Source organism: Dunckerocampus dactyliophorus, chromosome 3 (assembly GCF_027744805.1).
Source record: "Dunckerocampus dactyliophorus isolate RoL2022-P2 chromosome 3, RoL_Ddac_1.1, whole genome shotgun sequence".
In the NCBI taxonomy this organism is placed as follows: domain Eukaryota; kingdom Metazoa; phylum Chordata; class Actinopteri; order Syngnathiformes; family Syngnathidae; genus Dunckerocampus; species Dunckerocampus dactyliophorus.
Window position 1 is genome coordinate 28,844,741 of NC_072821.1, and position 23,186 is coordinate 28,867,926.

Genomic DNA, 23,186 nt, shown 5'->3' on the forward strand with positions numbered 1-23,186 from the left:
CAGTTAAATGTGATATCTATATTAACCATCCGGATGTTTGTTCACTACTACACAGAAAGTTAAGTAAGGAAAACACTGCCCCCTTGTGCTTCAGTAGAAAATTGCAAGTAATGCAATAATTACCTTCCCTGGGAACTAATAACTGTACAATTTAGTCATTCAGTTAATTCAATTACTTTTTTGGGAAAGTAACTAGTAACTGTAACTAATTACTTTTACAATACAATAAGTAATTGTAAGTAACCAACCAACCACTGGTCATAATGAAGTTTTCACCAGGAAACACATGATTTGGAAAGTTTTCCAGTATGTCAAATTCCTCCAACTACTACTACTACTACTACTACTACTACTACTACTACTACTACTACTAATAATAATAATAATAATAATAATAATAATAATAACTATAACATGCCATTTCCGGAGAAATTGCGCGTGAATGCTGGCGATGCTGACAACAACTGCAATGCTACACACGATGTCGAATCCTGCACCTTAACCATAACGAGCTGATATTTTCATAGCTAGAACAGAGAAAACCTGCTTACGACACTTCTAAATATTCTTAGAAATATTTTAGATTATTAGAGCCCTCTAGACATACAGTAAAATGATATTGAACAATAAAAGTCATTCGGCGATCAAGTCTGGTGCTTGTGTGTCTCACCCAACATTACAGTAACATTACTATAATGACACCTAGTTACCAGTGTAGAATAATACACATCATCACAATGTCTTTGAATGCATCTTCTGAATGCTTTATATTTGTATTTTACTTCATGTAGCAGTTTTTATGCTTGAAAATACTTCATTTAAAAATAGGTAAGATTTGCGTAAATATGCATATATTTATGACAATTAAGGATGTATTCAACCACAACACAGTATGATTTATTAGTAAATTTTTTAAAAAACGTGGTAGAGTGAAGCCACGAAATTGGAAGCGAGGGATTACCGTACGCTGTCAGTACACTGATGTTGTAATCAAAAGAGTTCTCCATCTCTCACCAGACTTTCATTGGGAATCTTTCTGGGCATGGGGACGTCCACCACAGGCAGCTCAGCGTATCTTGGATAGGCTCGAGCCATGCAGTTGCTGGCTGGACTTCCTTTCGGGATGACGGCTGTGATCTTCACCCTCTCGCATCCTTTGAGGGAGCAGAAGGCAAACTGCTCCCTGTCGTTATGAGCCTGCACCTTCAGGAAGAGCAGCCTGAAACCATCACATGATGACATCATCATTCACCAACAGCAGCTACTGTTGTAAGTAATATCCATGCATTAAAGTGGTAATATTACATACATGATGACATCATCATTCACCAACAGCAGCTACTGTTGTAAGTAATATCCATGTATTAAAGTGGTAATATTACATTTGCTGTCCCCTTAAACTAAATCAGCACACAAACATGAATGTACACCGCTGGCAAAAGAAATTGAGTACGCTCTTATTTTAAATTGTACAAATTGGCCTAATTAGCCATTTTCCCTCCCTGGGGTCATGAGACTCGTTACTGTTACAAGGTCTCAGGTTACAAGGTCTGAAGTGTGAATTAAATTCGGTGTTATTACTCTCACACTCTCACATACTGGTCAATGGAAGTTCATCACGGCACTTCATGGCAAAGAACTCTTTGAGGATGTGAAAAAAAGAATACCGGTAGTTGCTCTACATAAAGATGTTCTAGGGTATAAGAAGAATGCCAACACCCTGAAAGTGAGCTGCAGCACGCGGGCCACGACCATACAGCGCTTTAACAGGACAGCTTCCACTCAGAACAGCCCTCATCATGCTCCACCAAAGAAATTCGGTGCCCGTGCTCAGCTATCCAGAGGCTATGTTTGGATAATGGACGTATGAGTGCGGCCAGCATTGCTGCAGAGATTGAAGGAGTGCGTGGTCAGCCCATACACCACACTCTGCATCAAATTGATCGGGTGGCTGGGGAGCAATGAGGCAGTTGGATACAATCAGCAATTAACATCATTCATGAGCCCTGCTTTCCCCGTGTTGACCTGAGGTCTCTATTGTGTGCCATTACTTCCTTGTTTGCTTGCTCCTAGCTCCACGCTACCGCTTGTCTCTTGTTTTTGTATGTTCACCTTTCTTATTACCACCTTTCTTATTATTATCTTATTGGGTAGATGGTGGTTGTTTACTTTTTCCTGTTGTTTCTCCATCGTCTTCCTGGACTGCCTTGTTGTTTTGGCGCTGTAGCGTCTGCCCTTTAGGACAACATTGTATCTTGTATTTTTCATAGACTCAACTTCTTCTCTACTGTAACTTCCAGCTGAAGATGTTTCACATTTAGAAATCATTTTCTTTGGTAATTTTTGTTGTGTCCTACTTTGAGTGACAAGCACCATGTTTTCAAACATTTCTTTTCTGAGCCATTACTACACTTACAAATCTACAAAAATGTGTTCCCGTGTACCCGTGTGTGTGTGTGTGTGTGTGTGTGTGTTTGTGTGCGTCTGACCCTGTATCTTCCTCCCAGTAGTAGTAGCCTCTGGTCAGGTGTGAGTGGTTGATCTTCTCCCTCTGCGTGGTCCTCATGAAAACTCCTGTCTTGCGGGTCTGTTTGGTCAGACGATTGTGGATGTCTGAGATGATGACAAAAGTAGTGCCTTGTGGGTAGCAGATGCCCACACTGATCCAGTCTTTTCTAAAAATAGATAAATGTTTACAATCATCCATTGTTCAACCAAGGCAAAATCCAAATGAAAATAGACTGTTGGGAAAAATATCTTGTTGCTGTGTGGCTACACTCTTGGGAGTCAGTGATCGCTTTAGGGTGGTGCTCGTACTGTATATGAGTTTTTAAATTGTGTAGTGTAAAACCAGATTTATGAGCAATAATATTCACCATGATTTTGTCTTTGAGTCGTTTTTTGCGCTTTAGTGCAAAATGCACGTAAATGCAGGCAACATGACATCGCCTTCCTATTGGCGGGAAAAAAGCTCCATATCAAGCAATTAACTTAGTGGGGTGGTGGGGGTTTGGGGATGGGGCTGGAGGCGGGCTGACGGCCGGTCCCTGTGGCTTGCTGGACTTTTAGTGTATGGTGGGGATGGTGTGCTGCTGACCTCAACTCAAGGTGTTGTGGACCGGTGGAAGAAATACTTCAAAGAGCTCCTTAATCCCACCGACATGTCTTCCAATGAGGAAGCATTGCCTGTGCTCTCCTATCTCTGGGGCTGAGGTTGCCGAGGTGGTCATAAAGCTCCTCATAATGCTGCTCGGTGGCAGGGCTCCGGTGGTGGATGAGATCCGCCCGGAGTTTCTTAAAGGAAAACTGCACTTTTTTTGGAATGTTGCCCATTATCCACAATCCTTATGTGAAACATGAACACATATTTCTTTCCCTTTTCTCTGTGGTCTAATGAGAAAAAAATGAGATAGCATGAGGGCGCTAACATTGCACGTCATGGGACCAACCTATTTTGACTATGAAGACTATAAAAACGGCAACAATGTTCCATTTACATAACTGACCTGTTTATTAACCAAGCTATAGTGATATTGTTATTGTGGCAGCAAACACGAAGAACTTTATTTCTCTGGCGTAGTAACACAACGCCTCGCTAGTCTTAGCGTCACTCACAACCCCTCGAGCCACTGCAGAAGGGCTACTGCAGCTGGCTATGATGTCTGAGTTATGAAAGATTAACGCTCGGTTTAAATCACGCCACGCACGTGTATTGTAGAAGGTTGTGGCAATAAGCACGAAAAGTTGGTCAACTTAGTGATTCCACACGCTACCAACTAAACAACGGGACAGACTTGAAGCAGTGGATACCAGCTCTCAACTTAGGCCCGACGACATCGCAATGAAGACTCAGCCTTTGCTGTCAGCATTTTTTACCTGTGGACTTTACCAGCTCAACGGGGAGCACAAATATTGTGCTGAAAGACACAGCCATCCCATCAGTCGGTATCCCAATGAGAGCGGACATTGTAAGTGACTATTTTCATGATACTGTTATGCATGAAACGTTTAGCACTAGCGCTAAGGGGGGTAAGGGAGCGTCTTACCAGATAACCTGTAGCTCATCCTCCATATATTCAGGCTTAAAAGATAAGGTTCTGGTTCCTCATTTGTCCAAAAGTAGACGTCGGTGGCGACGGCAGCTCTCACGAAGTCTGCCGTGATTAGTAATAGCACAGACATGTTGTTTGTATGCTGCTGTTGTTGACGGACGTAGTTAGCTCCTATCAGCTATGTGAAATCAATGGGCCTAGGAAAGAATTTGATGATTAAAATGATTAAATAAGGTAAAATACTGTAAGTATTACATTTTATCATGAATGTACCTGTTAATGCACGATCACAGCATGTATATAAAACGGCTTTTTTAGAGGGCTTTATTGTCGAAATAGGTGGGTCCCATAACGTGCACTGTTAGATCCCTCACGCTAACTGGTTTTCTCTCTTTAGAATGCACAGAAAAGAATAAATATGGGTTCATGTTTCACATAAAGATTGTGGATGATGGGAAAATTAAAAAAAAAGTGCAGTTTTTCTTTAAGGGACTGGATGGGGGTGTCTTGGTTGACACGACTCTGCGGCATTGGGTGGACATCAGGGGCGCTGCCTCTGGATGGGCAGACCGGGGTGGTGTTACCCCTTTTGTTGAGGGTGTGTTCCAACTATCGTGGAATCAAACTCCTCAGCCTTCCTGGTTAGGTCTATTCAGGGGTTCAGGATAGGAGGATCCGGCAGATAGTTGAATTTCAGATTCAGGAGGAGCAGTGTGGTTTTTGTTCTGGTTGTGGAACTGTGGACCAACTCTACATTCTCGACAGGGTCCTTGAGGGTACATGGGAGTTTGCCCAACCAGTCCACATATGTTTTGTGGACTTGGAGAAGGCATTTCAGCGTGTTCCTCACGGAATCCTGTGGAGAATACTCCGATAGTATGGGGTACCGAACCACCTAATTTAGATGGTTCTGTTCCCTGTATGACCAGTGTCAGAGCTTGGTCCGCATTTGCCAGCAATAAATCGGACTCGTTTCCAGTGAGGGTTGGACTCCGCCAGGGCTGCCCTTTGTCACCGATTCAGTTCATTACTTTTATGGACAGAATTTCTAGGCGCAGCCACAGCATTGAGGAGATCGGGTTTGATGGCTGCTGGATTGGGTCTCTGCTTTTTGCAGATGACCTGCTGGCTTCATCTGTGTTAATACACTATGTTACAATGATTATGATTTATGATTTAAAAAAAGATTTAAAAGATATTGTACAAATTGGTTGTATGTCATAATTTACATTGAATATTGCAGGATGCAATGCAAGATTTAAACATTTAGTACAGTTTCCTTAAATACAAAAGGCAGGAGTCCTTCCTTTTCACCTGCTATAATCCTTTGTGACCAGAAGATGGTGCTACAGTTATTTGCCTTGCTACCTATCATATGTAACCAAGTCAGCTGTGGTTGGTTTTTCAGGCTTCTGATTGGCCAAAATGCTCATGACAATGATTTTTAGTTTTTTTAAAAAAAACGACATTCATGTGGATGGATATTGTCATGATATTCTCCATGTGCACACTTGTTAACACTCAGCCGCTAGCTTGACATATAACTTACTTGGTCACATTGACCCCTGTCAGGTAACCTACGGTGGCCTGTGATGGACATGCAAGGCAAATCTCACAACAGATATTTTTGTCACGCTGGAGTGGTGTGCACGTGCATTATATAACATCCGTGTTAGTGTGGACATAGCTTGAGGGAATCTCAACAACAACAAAAATACAGAAAAAACACATTAAAACCAGTTATTAATTAATTGTGTGTGGTTCTGTCCTTACAGATGAAAATGGATGGTGTGCAATACTATAGCGCAGGTGTAATGTGTTAAGCCACCAGAAATGGCCAGCATAGAGCTGATGGCGGATGGGACTAACCATCTAACTAAACTCGAAACACTTTTTACAAACCAAGTACCACAATGCATGCTGGGACCCGGCATCACTCCCAGTTAGGGGTATGACAAAACATCTTTATGTCAAACTATCGTGACATTAAACCCTACTATGCATTGTTGATACACTCCCGCCTTGTATCGTGTTATTATTATTATTATTATAAACTTCTACGAAAATGCCCATGATGATTGTAAACTTCTGACCACACATTGCGCTCATGATTATTTTCACGCTTTGACGGGACCTGAAATCAGGTGATGGGTGGTGTGCGTGTGCGTGCTGTTCACTGACTTGTTGAAGTTAATGAGCCAGACGGTGACCTCAGCAGGTGCAGCTTGGTCCCAGTGGATGGTGTAGCCTTTTGCCAAGGTGATCACCGGCTGGAACTGCTGGTAGTGCTTCCTCTTCCCCAGAGCGCCCTCTAGTGTCAGAGGTCGATCAGGGTACTCGTCTCTCACAATGTGCATGTTCAGGTTGGCAGGGTTACGTGTCTGGATGTAGATCTGTCGGAACAACAGCCATGGAGACTGACTGCAATCTCATTTAGAGTATGTCTTCAACACGTAAAACATTAACACAAAATGCCGTAACATGAAATGCAGTGTCATAACACCAAATGTAAAACAAAATGTCGAATCGTGAAACATCGTAGCACGAAACGCTGTAACATGAAACGTTGTAACTAGAAACATCATAACATGAAACATCGTAACATGAAACGGCATAACATGAAACATAACAAGAAACATAACATAAAACGCAGTATTACTAAATGTAACACGAAACAGTTTAACATAAATAACGTGAAACATCGCAAAATAAAATGTCGTAACACAAAACATAAAAGGCTGGAAGATGAAACGTTGCGATAAGAAATGTCATAACACGAAACACTGTAACATAAAAGGCCATGACATAAAACGTTGCAACCATAGTCATGACAACCAAGTCATAACATGCAACACCGTAACGCCAGACATCATAAACTTGAAACGCCGTATCATGAAACGGCATAAAATGAAACACTGTAACATGAAACGTCCTAACACGAAACACAGTGACATCAAAGGCTGTAACATGAAATGTTGTAACAGAAAAAGTCATAACATGAAACATAACGAGAAATGTCGGAACATGAAACATCGCAACATGAAAGGCTGTTACATGAAATGTCGTAACATGAAAAACACCTGCATTTTGTTTAATAAAATAAAATATAGATCTGTTCTATATAGAAACACTGTCAAGATATGCATGCTAATGGTCACTGGGTGAAAACGTAGCCGTGTTAGGTGATGATAATGACAATCTAATAGTCTACCTGTGCGTAGTGGCCACTGCAGATGGCAGCCCTCCAATCAGGCACATCGATGCAGTCGGGGTGGCGGACCAGCCAGTTGTCATCCTTAACCAAGTAAGCGCCCGGATACTCACTAACTGAGCCGTCAATATCGTGGAAAATTGTGGTCTTGTCCCCATCCATCTGCATCTTATTAAACCACGGGCCGGGCTCCCCAAAAAACACACGGGACGTGATCTATGGGAGGCACAGGGAGCACGCACTGGTGGGCGGAGACATTGGTACACATTTGATTTCAAGGAACTGCATTGTGATATACTATTACACACGTACGCACGCACGCACACACAGACACACGCAGACTCACAGGTACATGGTCGAAGGTGATGTCTGTCACATTGTTGTTGGGGCAGCTCTGCCATGAGTTGTTGAGCCGAAAACCAAAAGCACTACTGTGCCGTCCCTCCAGAGCAGTGTATTTACGAAACGTACAGTTTTGCACGTTGATGGGTCCATCGTAGATCTGCATGCCCCGGATTGGGAAATCACTGCAGCGAAACAAGCACACACATCAACTTACACATGCACTCTTCTTTTCAACACCAAGACAGACCACCAAGCTTTAACCATTTTTAGAATTTGGTGTTATATATACAGCACTCATTATACAGCGTTTCGAGTTACAACCTTTCATGGCTCTGACACACTCCCACATTTTCATTATTGTACAAAAAGAAAAAGAGAACTTGTTACATGTGAGCTGCAGAAGAACGTGTAATCACGAGTCACTACAGTAAGGAAGGAAAACATCACTTTTTTCCCTTCATGAGGTCTCTCACCCAAGTGTGAGGCAGGCTCTTCTGATGGTATCAAAGAAAAGGAAAGTGAAAGTGAAAAGTGAAGTGAGATGCAAATGTTCAGAAAGTGGAGAAATCAACATCGGTTGCATGCCCGGTCCAAGCCGCAACCATCATGAAGGGTAAAGATGGTATCTTGTAACATGTGAAAGGATCTGCTCCAATGAAATGGACAGTGATAAGTAAGCACTGTAGTGCTCTCATTATTGGCACTGCCTCTACCAAATAAGCCTGTCTCTCCCTGCCTTGCAACGCTGCTTCTAGTGTGCAAGACAAACACAGGGATAAAAGTATTTTTTTTATTACTGTTTCATTTTATTCTTGTGTTTAATCTTTTTATAACTGTATTTTATATGTCTTTCATGTCTTCTGTTGCTTGTCACTGTAACTTACATGCCCCGCGGGAGGGTTCTGCCAGTGGGGTCGGCACCGCCTGGGCCCCAGATGCTGTTGTCAGGGAGCGGCATCCCGTGATTGTCACTTTCACCAACAAACACAGAATTCTTCACTTGCTGACGAGAGCCGTCGTCATCTGGAAACGTCCCTCCACTGCGCACATAGACAGAAAAACTAGAACTAATGAGTGAACTAGAACCATGAGTGAAGGTTGAGGTTTTTGCACTGATCTATTTTGCTAGAAATTATTTTAATAATGAAAACAAACACCTGCGAAGGAGTAGAAATATGAAAAAGTGTTTGGCCCCTTCCTGCATGCTTGTCACACCCAAATGTTTCAGATCATCAAACCTACATGGCCCTGTGTGAAAAAGGGATTGCACTCCATTAAAACATAACTTAAATGAGATCAATTGAGATCTATCAATCTGAAAAAGGTTAGAAAGCCATTTCTAAAGCTTTGGGACTCCAGCGAACCACAGTGAGAGCCATTATCCACAAATGACGAAAACATGGAACAGTGGTTAATCTTCCCAGCAGTGGCCGGCAAACCGAAATTACCCCAAGACGACTCATCCAAGAGGTCACAAAAGTCCCCACAACCACATCCAAAGTTTCATCTAAAAACTGCATTTTGTGTGCAGTTGTGTTGTCATTGACTAATATTTCAATTTGATTAATGATCTGAAACATTTAAGTGTGACAAACATGCAAAAGAAATAAATCAGGAAGGGGGCCAAACACTTTTTCAGCCCACTGGACATTTACAGATGGTGTTTTTCAGCAGAGGAGATCCAAAAGATCTGAATCCAGATAAAAAAAAAAACATCTGGATGACAAAGTCCATTTCAAGCATTCTTGTAAAGCACCCAATTTCCTGAAATAATAAAGTTTGCAACACAACCATTTATTAGTCTAAATTCATTTTGGGAATTGAATGATGACTTTTCAAATGCGCTTATAAATTTTAGTGCCGGCATTCAGAAAACAATAAATTATTATAATACTGTCTTTCGTCTTTATTGCCAATAGAAAATAATATTCTTCATGTTATAAAGATTGTTACTCCTGTGCACTGCAAATAACAACATATATTCTGCTGCTATTCATCTTTCTCCTAAAAGCATGATATACTACTACAGTATTTCAGGCAGAAGGCTTGTCTCACAAAAGTTCTGGAGATCTTTTATAAACTACTTTTATGAGCAGATAAACACAAATATTTTAATAATGCATATTTTGCTGTTTATTTTTGCCCACTTTTTTTCCTTTAGGAAAACTTGAAATGTGCTGCTTCAGTGTTTGTGTTTGGAAGGGTAAAATAGAACTTTGTAGAAATGTGTGACATGATCTCATGTTTTTAAACCTTATTTAACAGAACGTAAAGCTATTGACTTACGGGTGTGGATTTAATTTCATGCAGTGGTAGACTTATAACATAGACGAGCGATAAAAAAAACCCCATTAATGATGTTTCTTGAGCTCTGTGATAATGTACACATCATCGCACAGTCGTCCCTCGCCTCTTTATGTTTTGATTTTCACAGCTTCACTATCACTTTTCAAAATATATTATTTAAAAAATCATCCATCGCAAAGTCAAATATACATGTGACATTGCTGAGAGAGCCACCGCAGGAAGTACTTTGTGATCGTGTGACTCTCCGAATGCTAACGTGTGATTCTATATTATGTTTTAATTATGTCTTATTTTACGTGACTATATTGGGTAATACAATAGGACTTATTAATGTTAAAAGGGCATTTAGAAGGTCGTAAACAGTTTTTCTATGCTCTAACTAGGGAATATTTTACTTATAAATAAGGAATCAAACTTTGCATAAATTCACTTAACACAAGTCTGGAACCAATTAATTGTGATAAACGAGGGATTATTGCACATGTAATATCTCACTATATTGATGAAAAGATGTGTTATAATGCCACCAAGTCAGACGTGGTTGCTTTTTCAGGCTTCTGATTGGATAATATGAATCATGTTTTTATATGGACAGACTTTTTTTTTTAACTACTGTTCACTGATGTGGATAAACATTGTTTTAATGTTTTCGGAGAATCGGCACATGCTTTGGAGGTGTCAATCCAGAATTTTTTACAAACGCCTCCCAGAGTGGTTAAATGGCAAAACGGCTTCAGACCATCTTTGTGTGGACAACAAAAGTGCTACTTTGATGAAAAGCTCGCTCCCATCTGGAGTTGACAACACTACAGGTTAGTGTTCATGCTACATAAATTCATGATTTTATTGAGACTTCTGCAGCAATCTTCTGCTATTGTAACACTGTCAGTCAGTCTCAGTACTTGTAAGACGCATGCAAAGTGATCGCCATACACCTAGCTCCCAAATAGATAAATAGGCTTTTTCTATAGTCCCCATGACATGACGGCTACGTTTTGTGAAAATATATGCAGAGCTACTGTACATACAGGCTGGCGTATGTACTACATCATTTTGAGTCCTTTTAGACTTTCCCAGGAAGGCTGAGGAGTGTGACCCATTTATGGTTGAAACATACCCTCTGGTAACCATTCTTGAAAAAAGTGACCACCACACCGGTCTGCCAATCCAGGTACTGTTCCTGACTTCCATGCAATGTTGAAGAGACATGTCAACCAAGACAGTCCCACAACATCCAAGCCTGAAAAAATTCTGGGCAAATATTGCCCATGGAGTTTTCTGACTACCTTAGATACCTCAGCCACAGTAATAGAAATGTCCACGTGTCCTCAGACTCTGCTTCCTCTATGAAACGTGTGTTTATGGGATTGAGAATAGCCTCAAAGTATTCCTTCAACCACCCGATAATATCCACAGTTGAGGTCTGTGGACAGAGCACTGCTCACCACACCCCTCATGTACCTGAGTTTTTGCTTCAAACAACACCGTCAGCTGCTTTAGGAGTCCGACAAGCCAGCCATGCTCAGTAAGGTAAGACTCCTTTTTCATCTTGACGGCCAACTTAACCTCTGGTCTCCACCATCGAGTTTGGGGGTTTCCGCCACGACTCGCACTGACCACCTTGCAACCACAGCTCAGTACATACAGTACAGCACAGCAATGAAGGCACAGAATATCGCCCATTTGGACACAATATCGCCGGCCTCACCTGGTATGTGGGCAAAGCCCTGCTGGACGAACGGGAAACTCTTTCCCGGCAGACCCTCACAATACGCCATCCAATCTAACCCTTCCAACTGATGAGTTGACAGCTCAGCCTCTCTATTCGCCAGTAAGCTGAAAACATGCAGACGCAGGTCTGATGATACAACTACAAAGTCGATGATAGACCTGCGGCCTAAGGTGTCAGGTGCCAGGCGCACTGATGGACATTGTCATGTTCCAACACGGTCTTTTGTTTTAGACAAATCGTGACGTCAAATTAAATAACACCACAGGGTTCAGATCGTTTCTCCCAATCACGTCCTTCTAGGTCGCAATTTCGTTGCCAACATGGGCATTGAAGTCTCCTAGGAGAACCTCAGAGTCCCCAGCAGGAATGCTCTCTCACACACCTTCAAGAGACCCCAAGAAGGCTTGGTATTCTGAGCTGCCATTTGGTGCATCGCGTGAATGACGGTCGTGTCCCTTTCCCTGACCCCAAGGTGCAGGTAAGTGACCTTCTCATCCACCTGGAATAACTTCAACATGTAGGTATGTCAGGGGTTATTAAAGAGCCCTTGACAGCTTTTTTTTCCCCTGCAGCAATTCCAGAATAGAAAAAGGTCCAGCCCCTCTCAAGTCTCGAGGAGTGTGGTTCCAGAGCCTAAACTGTGGGTTGACGTGAGTTCGACAATATCTAGTCGGAACTCTTCATTCTACCGTACAAGTCCAGGCACCTTCCCCACATGAAAACCGACATTCCATGTCCCAAGAACCAAATTTGACAGACAGAGACTAGGTCACCTAGGCGCCCACCCTGGGCTGCCACCCAACGCACAACACACTGGACTCTTATGTTTACCCCTGCAGGTGGTGGGGCTACGGTGGGGGAGATGTGCCATGCCAACCCTAAAAGATCCATTTTAGTAAAAGTCACACGACTGATTATGCTTTGCTACCATGACTGGGCAGGTTTGGTTGTGTTGCAAACTGCAAATGTGAGTTGGAAAGGAGTTCACATTAGCAGGAAAGGCAAATCCTCAAGCTAAAGAATTTATTTGCATTTGTCAAGTCAGATCCAGTTCATTGGGAGGTTACCTATTGCAAAAAAACAAAATGTGTCTGCCTCTTGTGTACAGTTCAACTATTATACTATTTACTGTATTTAATCCCAGTCATGCAATATTATGGAATTATCTACCATGCATGTCCATCAGCTCTGCTGCACCTAAGCATACCTTGCATTATGTAGAACTGATGTGGGGTGGGATCATCAGTATGCATCAAGGCTAAAGACTTTGCACTAATTCACACCTCAGGGATAACTCTTAAATTACTTTTCACACTGCTTCAAAGCGCTATTTACCACTGCCCCCTAAGCTCCTTATAAGGTATTTTCCAATTACTCACACATGCCGAGAGAAAAAGAGAGAGGGATGTCTGACATCACCGCGAGTAAAGGCAAACAAATAAAACAGACAGATTATATAGTAGATGGGCCATTCCACCGAATCGGTGCCATCTGTAAATAAAATGTATAACTGCACAATAAAATTAACTGTGAAATACAGTTTTTATTAAATGTCACACATAAAGTGTTTGATTGCTTATTTAATAAAAAATATAGAAATAAAATAAAACATTAAAAGATGAATTTAAACTACCTTGAACATTGGAAAAATAGAATTTGTTGCCTGTTCCAAATTTCTAAAATTAAATTAATTCATATTAATATTATTTTATTATTTACACAATTGTGTTACTCCTTGTCCCAACTACACCTTTATTTTATTTTGTTTTATTTTCTTAAAAAAACAACAACAATGTAGTTAAACTGGGTTTTCACTCAGTCCTGTTACCCAAACACAATACCGCCTCTGAAAAATGGAGAATATTGGGTCAGTTCGAGGTGGAATGTTTAAAATCTCAGCACAATCCTGTTACCTGAATTATATTTTTAATGTTATTTATTTTTAGAATACACATTTTTGTTGAATCACTGTAATGTGCTTAGTGCCAACATGCTATTAGCATAAATGCTATGTGGCTATATTTCATTCATGTATTTAATAGTTGTATTTTGATAATTCTATGCTAAAAACTCACCCCTCTTAGTTGCTTTCAGACATTTTGGCTTAGGAAATGTATACAAACATTAAATAAAGTTGCCTGAGATGGGCCAATTCCCATTTTGAGTAGTTCAATATGTGTATTATCAGATTTAGAGTTGGGATAAAAAGGATTTAACAGCGCGTTACAACAAGCAAATGGCACCATTTCAGTAGAATTGCCCACATAATTACTGATTTAATGATTAAGAAAAAGTTCTTACCTTGCCAGAGTAAGGCCAATGCCGTTATCTGCAAATCTAAAATAAATAAATAAATAAAATAAATACATTCAGGTGCATTTTGAGTCACTCAAAAAAACAAACAGCCACTGGAATGCACTCACTGGCAGTCATCAAGCCAGACATCCCCTCCTCTCAGCCACGCACCGTGATCCTGGTTCTTGTAGGCTACAAAATGGTGAATGAGAGCAGGAACCCTGGGTTTGAAAGGGTCAGCATCCTGGTGGGGGCCATACCTAAAAGGGTCACATGTAGCATCACTGGTAGTAACAAAACGGACATTTTTTCATAGACAGACACACTGGAACTCAAGGGTCCAGGAGCTGTTGCGTTACCTCTGCCTGACAATGTATGCTAGAGATGTAACAATCCTGAACGACTGAAGACGAGACACTCAAGTTAAGTTTCACTGACTCACAGGTGCTCGACAAAGACTCGAGTGTCACTGACAGTCAGTGACACTCGAGTGTCACTAGCAAGGGTGCTCGACAAAAACTAGAACTTCACTGACTCATGGGTGTTCAACGAAGACTTGAGTTTCACTGAATCAAAGGTGCTCAATGAAAACTTGAGTTTCACTGAGGCATGGATATTCAACAAAGACTCAAGTTTCACTGAATTATCGGTACTTGACGAAGTCTCGGGTTTCACTAACACACGGGTGTTCATTGAAGACTCGAGTTTCACTGACTCACAGGTGCTTGATGAAGGCTAGTGTTAGGTTCTTCACAAAGACTGGCGTTTACTGACTTAAAGGTACTTGACAAAGGCTAGAGTTTCACAGACTCAAGGGTACTCGACAAAGACTAGAATTGCACTGACTCCCGGGGGCTCAAACAAGACTCAAATTTCACTGACTCACAGATACCCAACAAAGACTCAAGTTTCACTAAATTATGGGTACTTGACGAAGACTCGGGTTTCAGTGACACACGGGTGTTCAATGAAGACTCGAGTTTCACTGACTCACAGTTACCCGACGGAGTACCCAATTCACTTCGGCGATTGACTCATAAGAACTTGAGTCAGTAAAAGGAATCGAGTTTCCCATCACTAACAGTCATGGAATAAATGATTAGACCACCCTTATTTCTTCGGTTTCTTGGTCATTTTAATGCCTGATACAACTAAAGGTACATTTGTTTAGACAAATATAACAATGTCAACAAAAATAGCTCATAAGATCAATAGCTCATTTTTTGGCAGTACAATGCTATAGCTATTCATGTAAGAACTTAAGTGATTTTGGTGGTTATTATCAAGAAAACCATGGAAGTTGCTCGATACTTAAATTACTACATTTGTTATCATCATTATATTTGTCCAAACAAATGTACCTTTTGTTGTACCAGGCATTAAAATGAATCAATAAAATGAAGAAACAAGGGTTTGTCCTGTGTGTCCTCCAAATTTGATTGAAACATGAAGTGAAAAGTTGGAACAGCTGAATCAACAAGTTAAACAGAGGCTGACCTGGATCCGATCAGCGACAGGAAGGGTCTCTTGTCCTTGTCATTGGCCTGAGTGGTCTTGACTCCATTATCCAGGATAAATCCAGCCTGAGACCCCAACAGAAATATTCATATCAAACACCGAGCAACAGTCTGAGCTTGATAACGCTTTTGATAAGTTATGCATTTTGAAACGGCAAGTCGGCGATAATTTTCGTCAGAAACCAAATCCCACAAAAAACGTGTTTTACGTAAGCCAAAGTCCACTGTATATTAGTTGACCTTTTGAAGTGATCGGAGCAATCTTACAAATAATTTCAATGTCAGTGCTACATACAGTATACAGTCTAACTACTGAATTGGTGGATGGTGTTAGGATAGTTAGGAGCTACGGAAGTCATTGCTTTTGAGGAATGTGGAAAATGTATAGTTGGAATATAATAGTATTTCCTGCTTAACACATAAAAAAATCAACATCAGCTCCAAAAGCAACCTGGTGTGACCTTGTCTCTTACAAACATCCCATGGCGGCAGGATGACATGAGTTATGCTCCCATTAGGTTGATCCCAAGAAAACGTGGCAAAAGGCGCAAAGAGCCATCAGTGTTGCTGGAGTGAAGAAGTGACAACTCTCAGCAACAACAGCGCTCTCCACCAGCATGTCATAAATCTCACCGCTCAAACTGTCCTTAACGCTGCAGGTGCCACTCGCCTATCTTTTCCATTTTGCCACTTCCCTCAGCTCACTTTCTTTCCTTTCTAATGTCTGCTTTTCTTCTCCTTTTCTTGTTGCACACACTGTCTTATCACACTATGTGATGGATTTTTTTTAATGAATACTTCAATACTTCAATCAATATGAGTAGATCCCCGCTTTCCCGCTTTATGCTGTGAGTAACTGATAAGAATAAGAATGGCCTGTTTTTTTAAACACGGCAGGAGGTTATAACGTTTGTTCTTGTTCCTGTTGAGTAGGAGAATCATGTGTCCAGACTCACCCGGTAGTTGGAATGGGCTCTGTTGTTGCTGAACTGACCCATAGGTGTGTGTTCTGTTTTCCCAGGCAAGTATAAACCCTCCGAGGGTCCAGTGGGCACATGGTGGAAGATAAACCAGAAACCAGTTTCCTGCGGGACACACATGGAACATCTGTAAAGATTCTGTCACACAGAACAATAAAACATGCAAACGCATACCACTTCTTAAACATAAACACGCACTTTAGCATTTGTCTAGTTTAGTTTCTTTGTGCTGTACAGTAGGCAGATCTACAATAGTACAAATCTATGCTTGTCGTGGGGGTTAAGTTCCGGAACCACTGGAAAAAAGGTGAAAAAACACAATCATCACAAATAAGTAATTGATACGCCCATAAAAACATCTATTGTAACACCTAGCTAGTTCCTCCCCCTCAAAACCCTCCTGCCGTGTTTGGTCCTATTTAAATTGTCTGAACGTTTGTTCGCACCTCTGAACATATCTGATTGGATTAGCTTTTTATTTCACCGTCCATATATGAAATGTCTACAGCTGTTATAAAATCCCAAAGTGTGATTATAATTGGCACGCTCACACATGGAATGTGCAGTTCTGTCTGCTTGATGTGGAAGTTTGTCATGAATCTGACCTGGCAACATGGTAATGAGACAGACCCGCACTTGAGATGGAGGCTGAGAGGCATAAAAGAGATGGAAACTCACCTCCGAGCCTGCAGCAGCACAGTTGATGAGGTTGTTATTGGGGTTGGCAATCCAGAAAGTTGAAGTTGCGCTTGAAAAAAAAGAGAGACAGTAACTCAGTGGGGAAGAAAAAACAGAAAAGTAGATAGCCCCTCCAGGATTTTGCTATGTTGCGATCGCACCAATTAACACAAATTCTATGTAATCTATGCAAAGTATGCCTTGCACCTTTGTCAAATTCCCACAACTTCCCCGCAGATTTTGGCCAGCCATCAACATTTTCGCCAATCAAATTTGTCCCTGAGCAGCACTCCCCTGAGCAATGCACATTAACTCGCTGAGCCAGTGGTGTCCAAAGTGTGGCCTGGGGACCATTTGCAGACCCCAGCTGTTTTTTAAAAATGTATTATCATCAGTGATTCAATAGGAATAAAGTCAAAATATTAAGGGTTGAAATATTCAACAAAAATATGCTTTTTTAAAAAGTTGTAGCAATCTGAACAACAAACAAAATAAAGTTGGGATTTTTGGAAAATTAAGTTAGGGGAAAACAATTAAAATATTATGGGAATTAAGTCATAATATTAATATTACAATTATATTGCTTTACAAAATATCAAAGTGGCCCTTGCATCCTTTCATTTTTCAGTATGTGGCCCTCGCTGGAAAAAGTTTGGACACCCCTGGTCTAACCGATCAAAAGTGTCCCTGCAGGGCCCACCCACGGTTATGTTTGCTCCTTACGTAGACAAAGCAGGAGAAGCAAAAACTGCCTCGAATTCAGGTGTTTAAGGCTGCAACAATCACAAAACAACTCTGTGAAATCCTGGAGGGACTGGACAGCAAGGTTGTGAGTTTAATCTCTGTTACATCCTTTATCCTGATCTCATCCATCTGCTAGACTACGGCAGCCTGGGTGAACAACATGAATTGCTACATAAATAGTTTCCATCAAGAAAGCCATGAAGGTCAGACCACAAGGAAGGAACACACAATGACAGTCATTTCACACAATGTTCCTCTACCAACCACAATATAGTAAATATTGTGAAGACTTTTGAGTTAACAACTTTTTTAAATTCCCAGTTGAGAGTCAAGGTTATTTTGCAGTTATTAACCCCTTGAAGGTTTTTTTTTCAGCGTTTTTGAGTCTTTTGTACAACAAAGCTACCATAAAAATGATGTACTATTCATACCTTTATAAGGGGGTAAATTTACAAAAGCAGCAGGGAATCAAATGCTATTTTTATGTAGGTACTGATATTGCAGATATTTGAATTACTGTATTTTCTGTCTGTCATTCTCTGTCATTCCAGAGTGTAAGTGGTCAAAAAATGAGTCACGAAGAGGAAAAATATCATAATAAGTGGCACTTAAGTGCATTAAGCTGTATATATAATGGAGCGATCATCAAAAGCGAGCTTTTTTTAGGAGTGTAATGGTACCACTCTAACAACATTAAATTCCCAAGAAGACGAAGCCAGAGGGGGCACAAACACAAAGGACACAAACTAAAGCTACAGAAGCTGAAATAAGTCACATTATAGCTACAAAAAAACCTTACCTGATATCCCGGTGTGTAAAACATATCAAACAGACGTATTTTAACACAAAAAACTTCATTTTTGTATTGACAAAATACGTGTGTATTTAGTTAGTCACTGGCTGACACAGCAGCTACAATCTGCAAGCCAGAATACCTCATACTGTATATGTAGTTTAGTTCATTTAGCCATTTTCATGCTTGAAAATGCTTAATTATATGTAAAATTTGCTCCAATATACGTATTTTTAAAAAAATAATAGGCCATATTCACACATACAAAACAGCATGATTTATTAATTCATATATTTTTGAAAAACCATGATAGAGTGCAGAGTGAAGCCTCATGAAAGTATAGCACAATGTACCGCAAATTGTACAAGTTGCTACTTTTTCCTAACCATTATAAAGCGATGCGGCTAATTTATGGCTGAATTCTAAATTCGTGACATCACCTTTCCTTCAGAACTACTACTAACTGTTTAAACACCGTGCCACTCGCGAGTCAGTGAGGAAACGGTAGCCAATCACAAGTAGGAGCCGGTCACAAGCTATCAGTGCTCTCACAACGAGCTTGTCAACCCATTGGAAATTGCAGAAGGTCATTTTATACAACAGTATAACAACATAACAGTCACGGTGTCGTCTTACTAAGAACTCTAAACTCATGAGTTTAATGTTGTTTGTGAGACTTTTATATTAAGTAATGACCTCCTGCAATTTCCAATGGGTTGACAAGCTTGTTGTGAGTATTTTCATAGCTCATGATTGGCCCCTGTCAAATAGAGAGTCACGGACTTTTGCGCACTACAAGATGCCATTTTATGACGTGGACATGTGCAGCTTATAGTCCAGTGCCGCTTATATATGTACAAATCTGTTTTTTCCTCTAAATTTAGTGGGTGTGGCTTATACAACCCCTGGCAAAAATTATGGAATCACCAGTCTCGGAGGATGTTCATTCAGTTGTTTAATTTTGTGGAAAAAAAGCAGATCACAGACGTGACACAAAACTAAAGTCATTTCAAATGGCAACTTTCTGGCTTGAAGAAACACTAAAAGAAATCAAGAAAAAAAGATGTTGTAGTCAGTAACAGTTACTTTTTTAGACCAATCAGAGGGAAAAAATTATGGAATCACTCAATTCTGAGGAAAAAATTATGGAATCATGAAAAAAACAACAACAAAAGAATACTTCAAACACACCACCAGTACTTTGTTGCACCACCTCTGGCTTTTATAACAGCTCGCAGTCTCAGAGGCATGGACTTAATGAGCGACAAACAGTACTCTTCATCAATCTGGCTCCAACTTTCTCTGATTGCTTTTGCCAGATCAGCTTTGCAGGTTGGACCATTTTCTTCAACTTCCACCACAGGTTTTCAATTTGATTGAGATCCGGACTATTTGCAGGCCATGACATTGACCTTATGTGTCTTTCTTCAAGGAATGTTTTCACAGTTTTTGCTCTATGGCAAGATGCATTATCATCCTGAAAATGATTTCATCATCCCCAAACGCCCTTTCAATTGATGGGATAAGAAAAGTGTCCAAAATGTCAACGTAAACTTGTGCATTTATTGAAGATGTAATGACAGCCATCTCCCCAGTGCCTTTACCTGACATGCAGCCCCAAATCATCAATGACTGTGGAAATGTATGTTTTCTTCAGGCAGTCGTCTTCATAAACCTCATTGGAACGGCACCAAACAAAAGTTCCAGCATCATCACCTTGCCCAATGCAGATTCGCGATTCATCATTGAATATGACTTTCATCCAGTCATCCACAGTCCACGATTGCTTTTTCTTAGCCCATTGTAACCTTGTTATTTTCTGTTTAGGTGTTAATGATGGCTTTCGTTTAGCTTTCCTGTATGTAAATCCCATTTCCTTTAGGCGGTTTCTTACAGTTCGGTCACAGACGTTGACTCCAGTTTCCTCTCATTTGTTCCTCATTTGTTTTGCTGTGCATTTTCTGTTTTCAAGACATATTGCTTTAAGTTTTCTGTCTTGACGCTTTGATGTCTTCCTTGATCTACCAGTATGCTTGTCTTTAACAACCTTCCCATGTTGTTTGTACTTGGTCCAGATTTTAGACACAGCTGACTGTGAACAACCAACATCTTTTGCAACATTGCGTGATGATTTACCTTCTTTAAGAAGTTTGATAATCCTCTCCTTTGTTTCAATTGACATCTCTTGTGTTGGAGCCATGATTCATGTCAGTCTACTTGGTGCAACAGCTCTCCAAGGTGTGATCACTCCTGTTTAACTGCAGACTAATGAGCAGATGTAATCTGATGCACGTGTTAGTTTTGGGAATGGAAATTTACAGGGTGATTCCATAATTTTTTCCTCAGAATTGAGTGATTCCGTAATTTTTTCCCTCTGATTGGTCTAAAAAAGTAACTGTTACTGACTACCACATCTTTTTTTCTTGATTTCTTTTAGTGTTTTTTAAAGCCAGAAAGTTGCCATTTGAAATGACTTTAGTTTTGTGTCATGTCTGTGATCAGCTTTTTTTCTACAAATTTAAACAACTGAATGAACATCCTCCGAGACTGGTGATTCCATAATTTTTGCCAGGGGTTGTACACCAGAATTTACAGTATACATGCTGGTTGAATTGGCTAGAGGAGGAGGAATAATGCAGGAACCAGAAGGAAGCAACGTCTCAGATAATGTGGGAGAAAAGCAAATTCTTTTTGTATGCTAATGCTGGAGAAGGTGAGTGATTCTGTATACGTGAACGCCATCATGAATCCAAACCCTTTGCTGATGTTCTGCAGCTTCAAGCAGAAGCGCTTTAAGGAGATAAGAGTCATGTGACCTGGATTAAGCCACTTTATATTCAGTGCTGCTGCTTAATACTTTAAATCAAATGTCTTTTGAAGAAAGTACGCAAAGAAAAGTGATACTTTGTTAGTAAGCATATCCCATAAGAAGACTTTATATGTGTTCAAATGTGTCCTATACAGCTTTGTGCTTATGAACATCATACGGCGTCAGTGCAAATTAGAGTTTAAAAACTCGAACTTCGAGTTAGAGTTGGAAAACATTGTACAGTGCAAGCTAGAGTTTAACAACATGGTAGATTAGAGTTGTAAAACATGGTAGCGTGTACTTGCGGCGCTACCTGCAGTCTTGTCGAGGGTTGGCTACGTATCCTGGGTAGGCTCCGTCAGTGATGTCACGGCACATTTTACTGTCTCTGTCTGAAGGCAGGAGAGTTCCTGCTCGGACCATGAGGCCCAGACAGTGATTGAATGTGTTTCTTTCCTCTGGACCGTCCTCTGTGAAGAAACAATGGCCGAGCGCGTCGTAGCCCACCACGTCTTTGACCTGTAATGACAACCTCTTTGAATTCATCCTAATTGACATTTAATACCAGCAGTGATTCAATTGCAAAAGAAAGAATTAACTTAATAATGATCTGGGGTGCATGAGAAAGCCAACAGAAAAAGTATATCGCACATCACAGCAGCAACAGAACCAATGTTGTAATAGCGATAAGGAGCATTTCTCGTGCTGATGAGTTGAAATATTGAACGTTACAAGAAATCCCACAAATTCTGTTAAGTATTTAATTTATTAACAGAAGCTGAGATGCATTCTGTTCTTTCTTTAAAAATACTAAACTGCGTAATGTATCTTCACCGACACTGGATTGCTTTTATAAACAAAAGCAAAAATGTAAGAATGTGTGGACACCCCTGGTATGAATAAATAAAGTCATCATAGTGGGGGTCAGACTTCCTGGACTTCTGGTCTCTGTGGAGCAGAACCAGTAGCTCTGAGATTGTGTTGGGCATGTGAGCTTGACTGACAAATGCTGTTTTTTTAAGTGGTTGTAAGGGAGGTTAGTCAGCCCTGTCACAATAAAGTTGTCTGTTGGCTGCATTATTTAGAGCAAAGCATATCACACATTTTTTTAGTCTTATCCTGTCGTAAAGATATGTACATTTTCACATCTACAATAACCATCGAAGTCTCTGATTGATTTTTTTTATACAAGATTTTCCCTGTAGACCAAGTACATGCAGACAAAAACTTTATTAGTGAAACTGCCAAGTAGATTTGTCACTGGGCACATAAACTCTGTGGACAGATGCATCAATTTCACTCAGGAAGACATAAAAGAAAACTTGTTGCCATTTTTGGACTGCAAGGCAATGCAGAGAAGACGAAAGCCTCATTATTGAGGTCTACAGAAAACCTACCCACAGACCACTACCTGCTCTTTGACTCCCATCACCCACTAGAACACAAGCTAGGGGTTATCAGAACCCTGCAGAACCGAGCAGAGAGGATCCCCACCACAGACAGCGGAAGACAAAAAGCTCAGGCACACATAAGGGCCTTTGTCAAATCCACCAGGAGAAGAAGGGCCACTACACACGAGCCTGAGGATAGAAACAGGAGGCGGAATGTGGTGGTCGTTTACGTGGCTGGTGTGTCAGAGAAACTCAGAAGGATTTTCTCTAAACAAAATCAAGAGAAGCAAACTCAGCAATGTTGTTTATGCAGTGCAGTGTAGTGAGAAGAG

At 40.7% G+C, this 23,186-nt stretch overlaps 1 protein-coding gene across 5 annotated transcripts in view; it reads right to left on the minus strand.

Annotated features, from left to right (window-relative positions):
- Positions 1 to 23,186, minus strand: part of LOC129178688 (cell migration-inducing and hyaluronan-binding protein-like) — a 182,743-nt gene that overhangs the window by 19,292 nt on the left and 140,265 nt on the right. For all 5 annotated transcript variants that reach the window (XM_054771148.1, XM_054771150.1, XM_054771151.1 and 2 more), the window contains 12 exons: positions 21,777 to 21,982; positions 17,118 to 17,187; positions 16,416 to 16,544; positions 15,440 to 15,525; positions 14,071 to 14,202; positions 13,949 to 13,984; positions 8,493 to 8,648; positions 7,610 to 7,790; positions 7,264 to 7,479; positions 6,234 to 6,445; positions 2,490 to 2,675; positions 1,015 to 1,219 (listed from right to left, as the gene is read on the minus strand). In XM_054771148.1, coding sequence (XP_054627123.1) covers positions 1,015 to 1,219; positions 2,490 to 2,675; positions 6,234 to 6,445; positions 7,264 to 7,479; positions 7,610 to 7,790; positions 8,493 to 8,648; positions 13,949 to 13,984; positions 14,071 to 14,202; positions 15,440 to 15,525; positions 16,416 to 16,544; positions 17,118 to 17,187; positions 21,777 to 21,982 — 1,815 coding nt within the window. The remainder of the gene's footprint in view (positions 1 to 1,014; positions 1,220 to 2,489; positions 2,676 to 6,233; positions 6,446 to 7,263; positions 7,480 to 7,609; positions 7,791 to 8,492; positions 8,649 to 13,948; positions 13,985 to 14,070; positions 14,203 to 15,439; positions 15,526 to 16,415; positions 16,545 to 17,117; positions 17,188 to 21,776; positions 21,983 to 23,186) is intronic.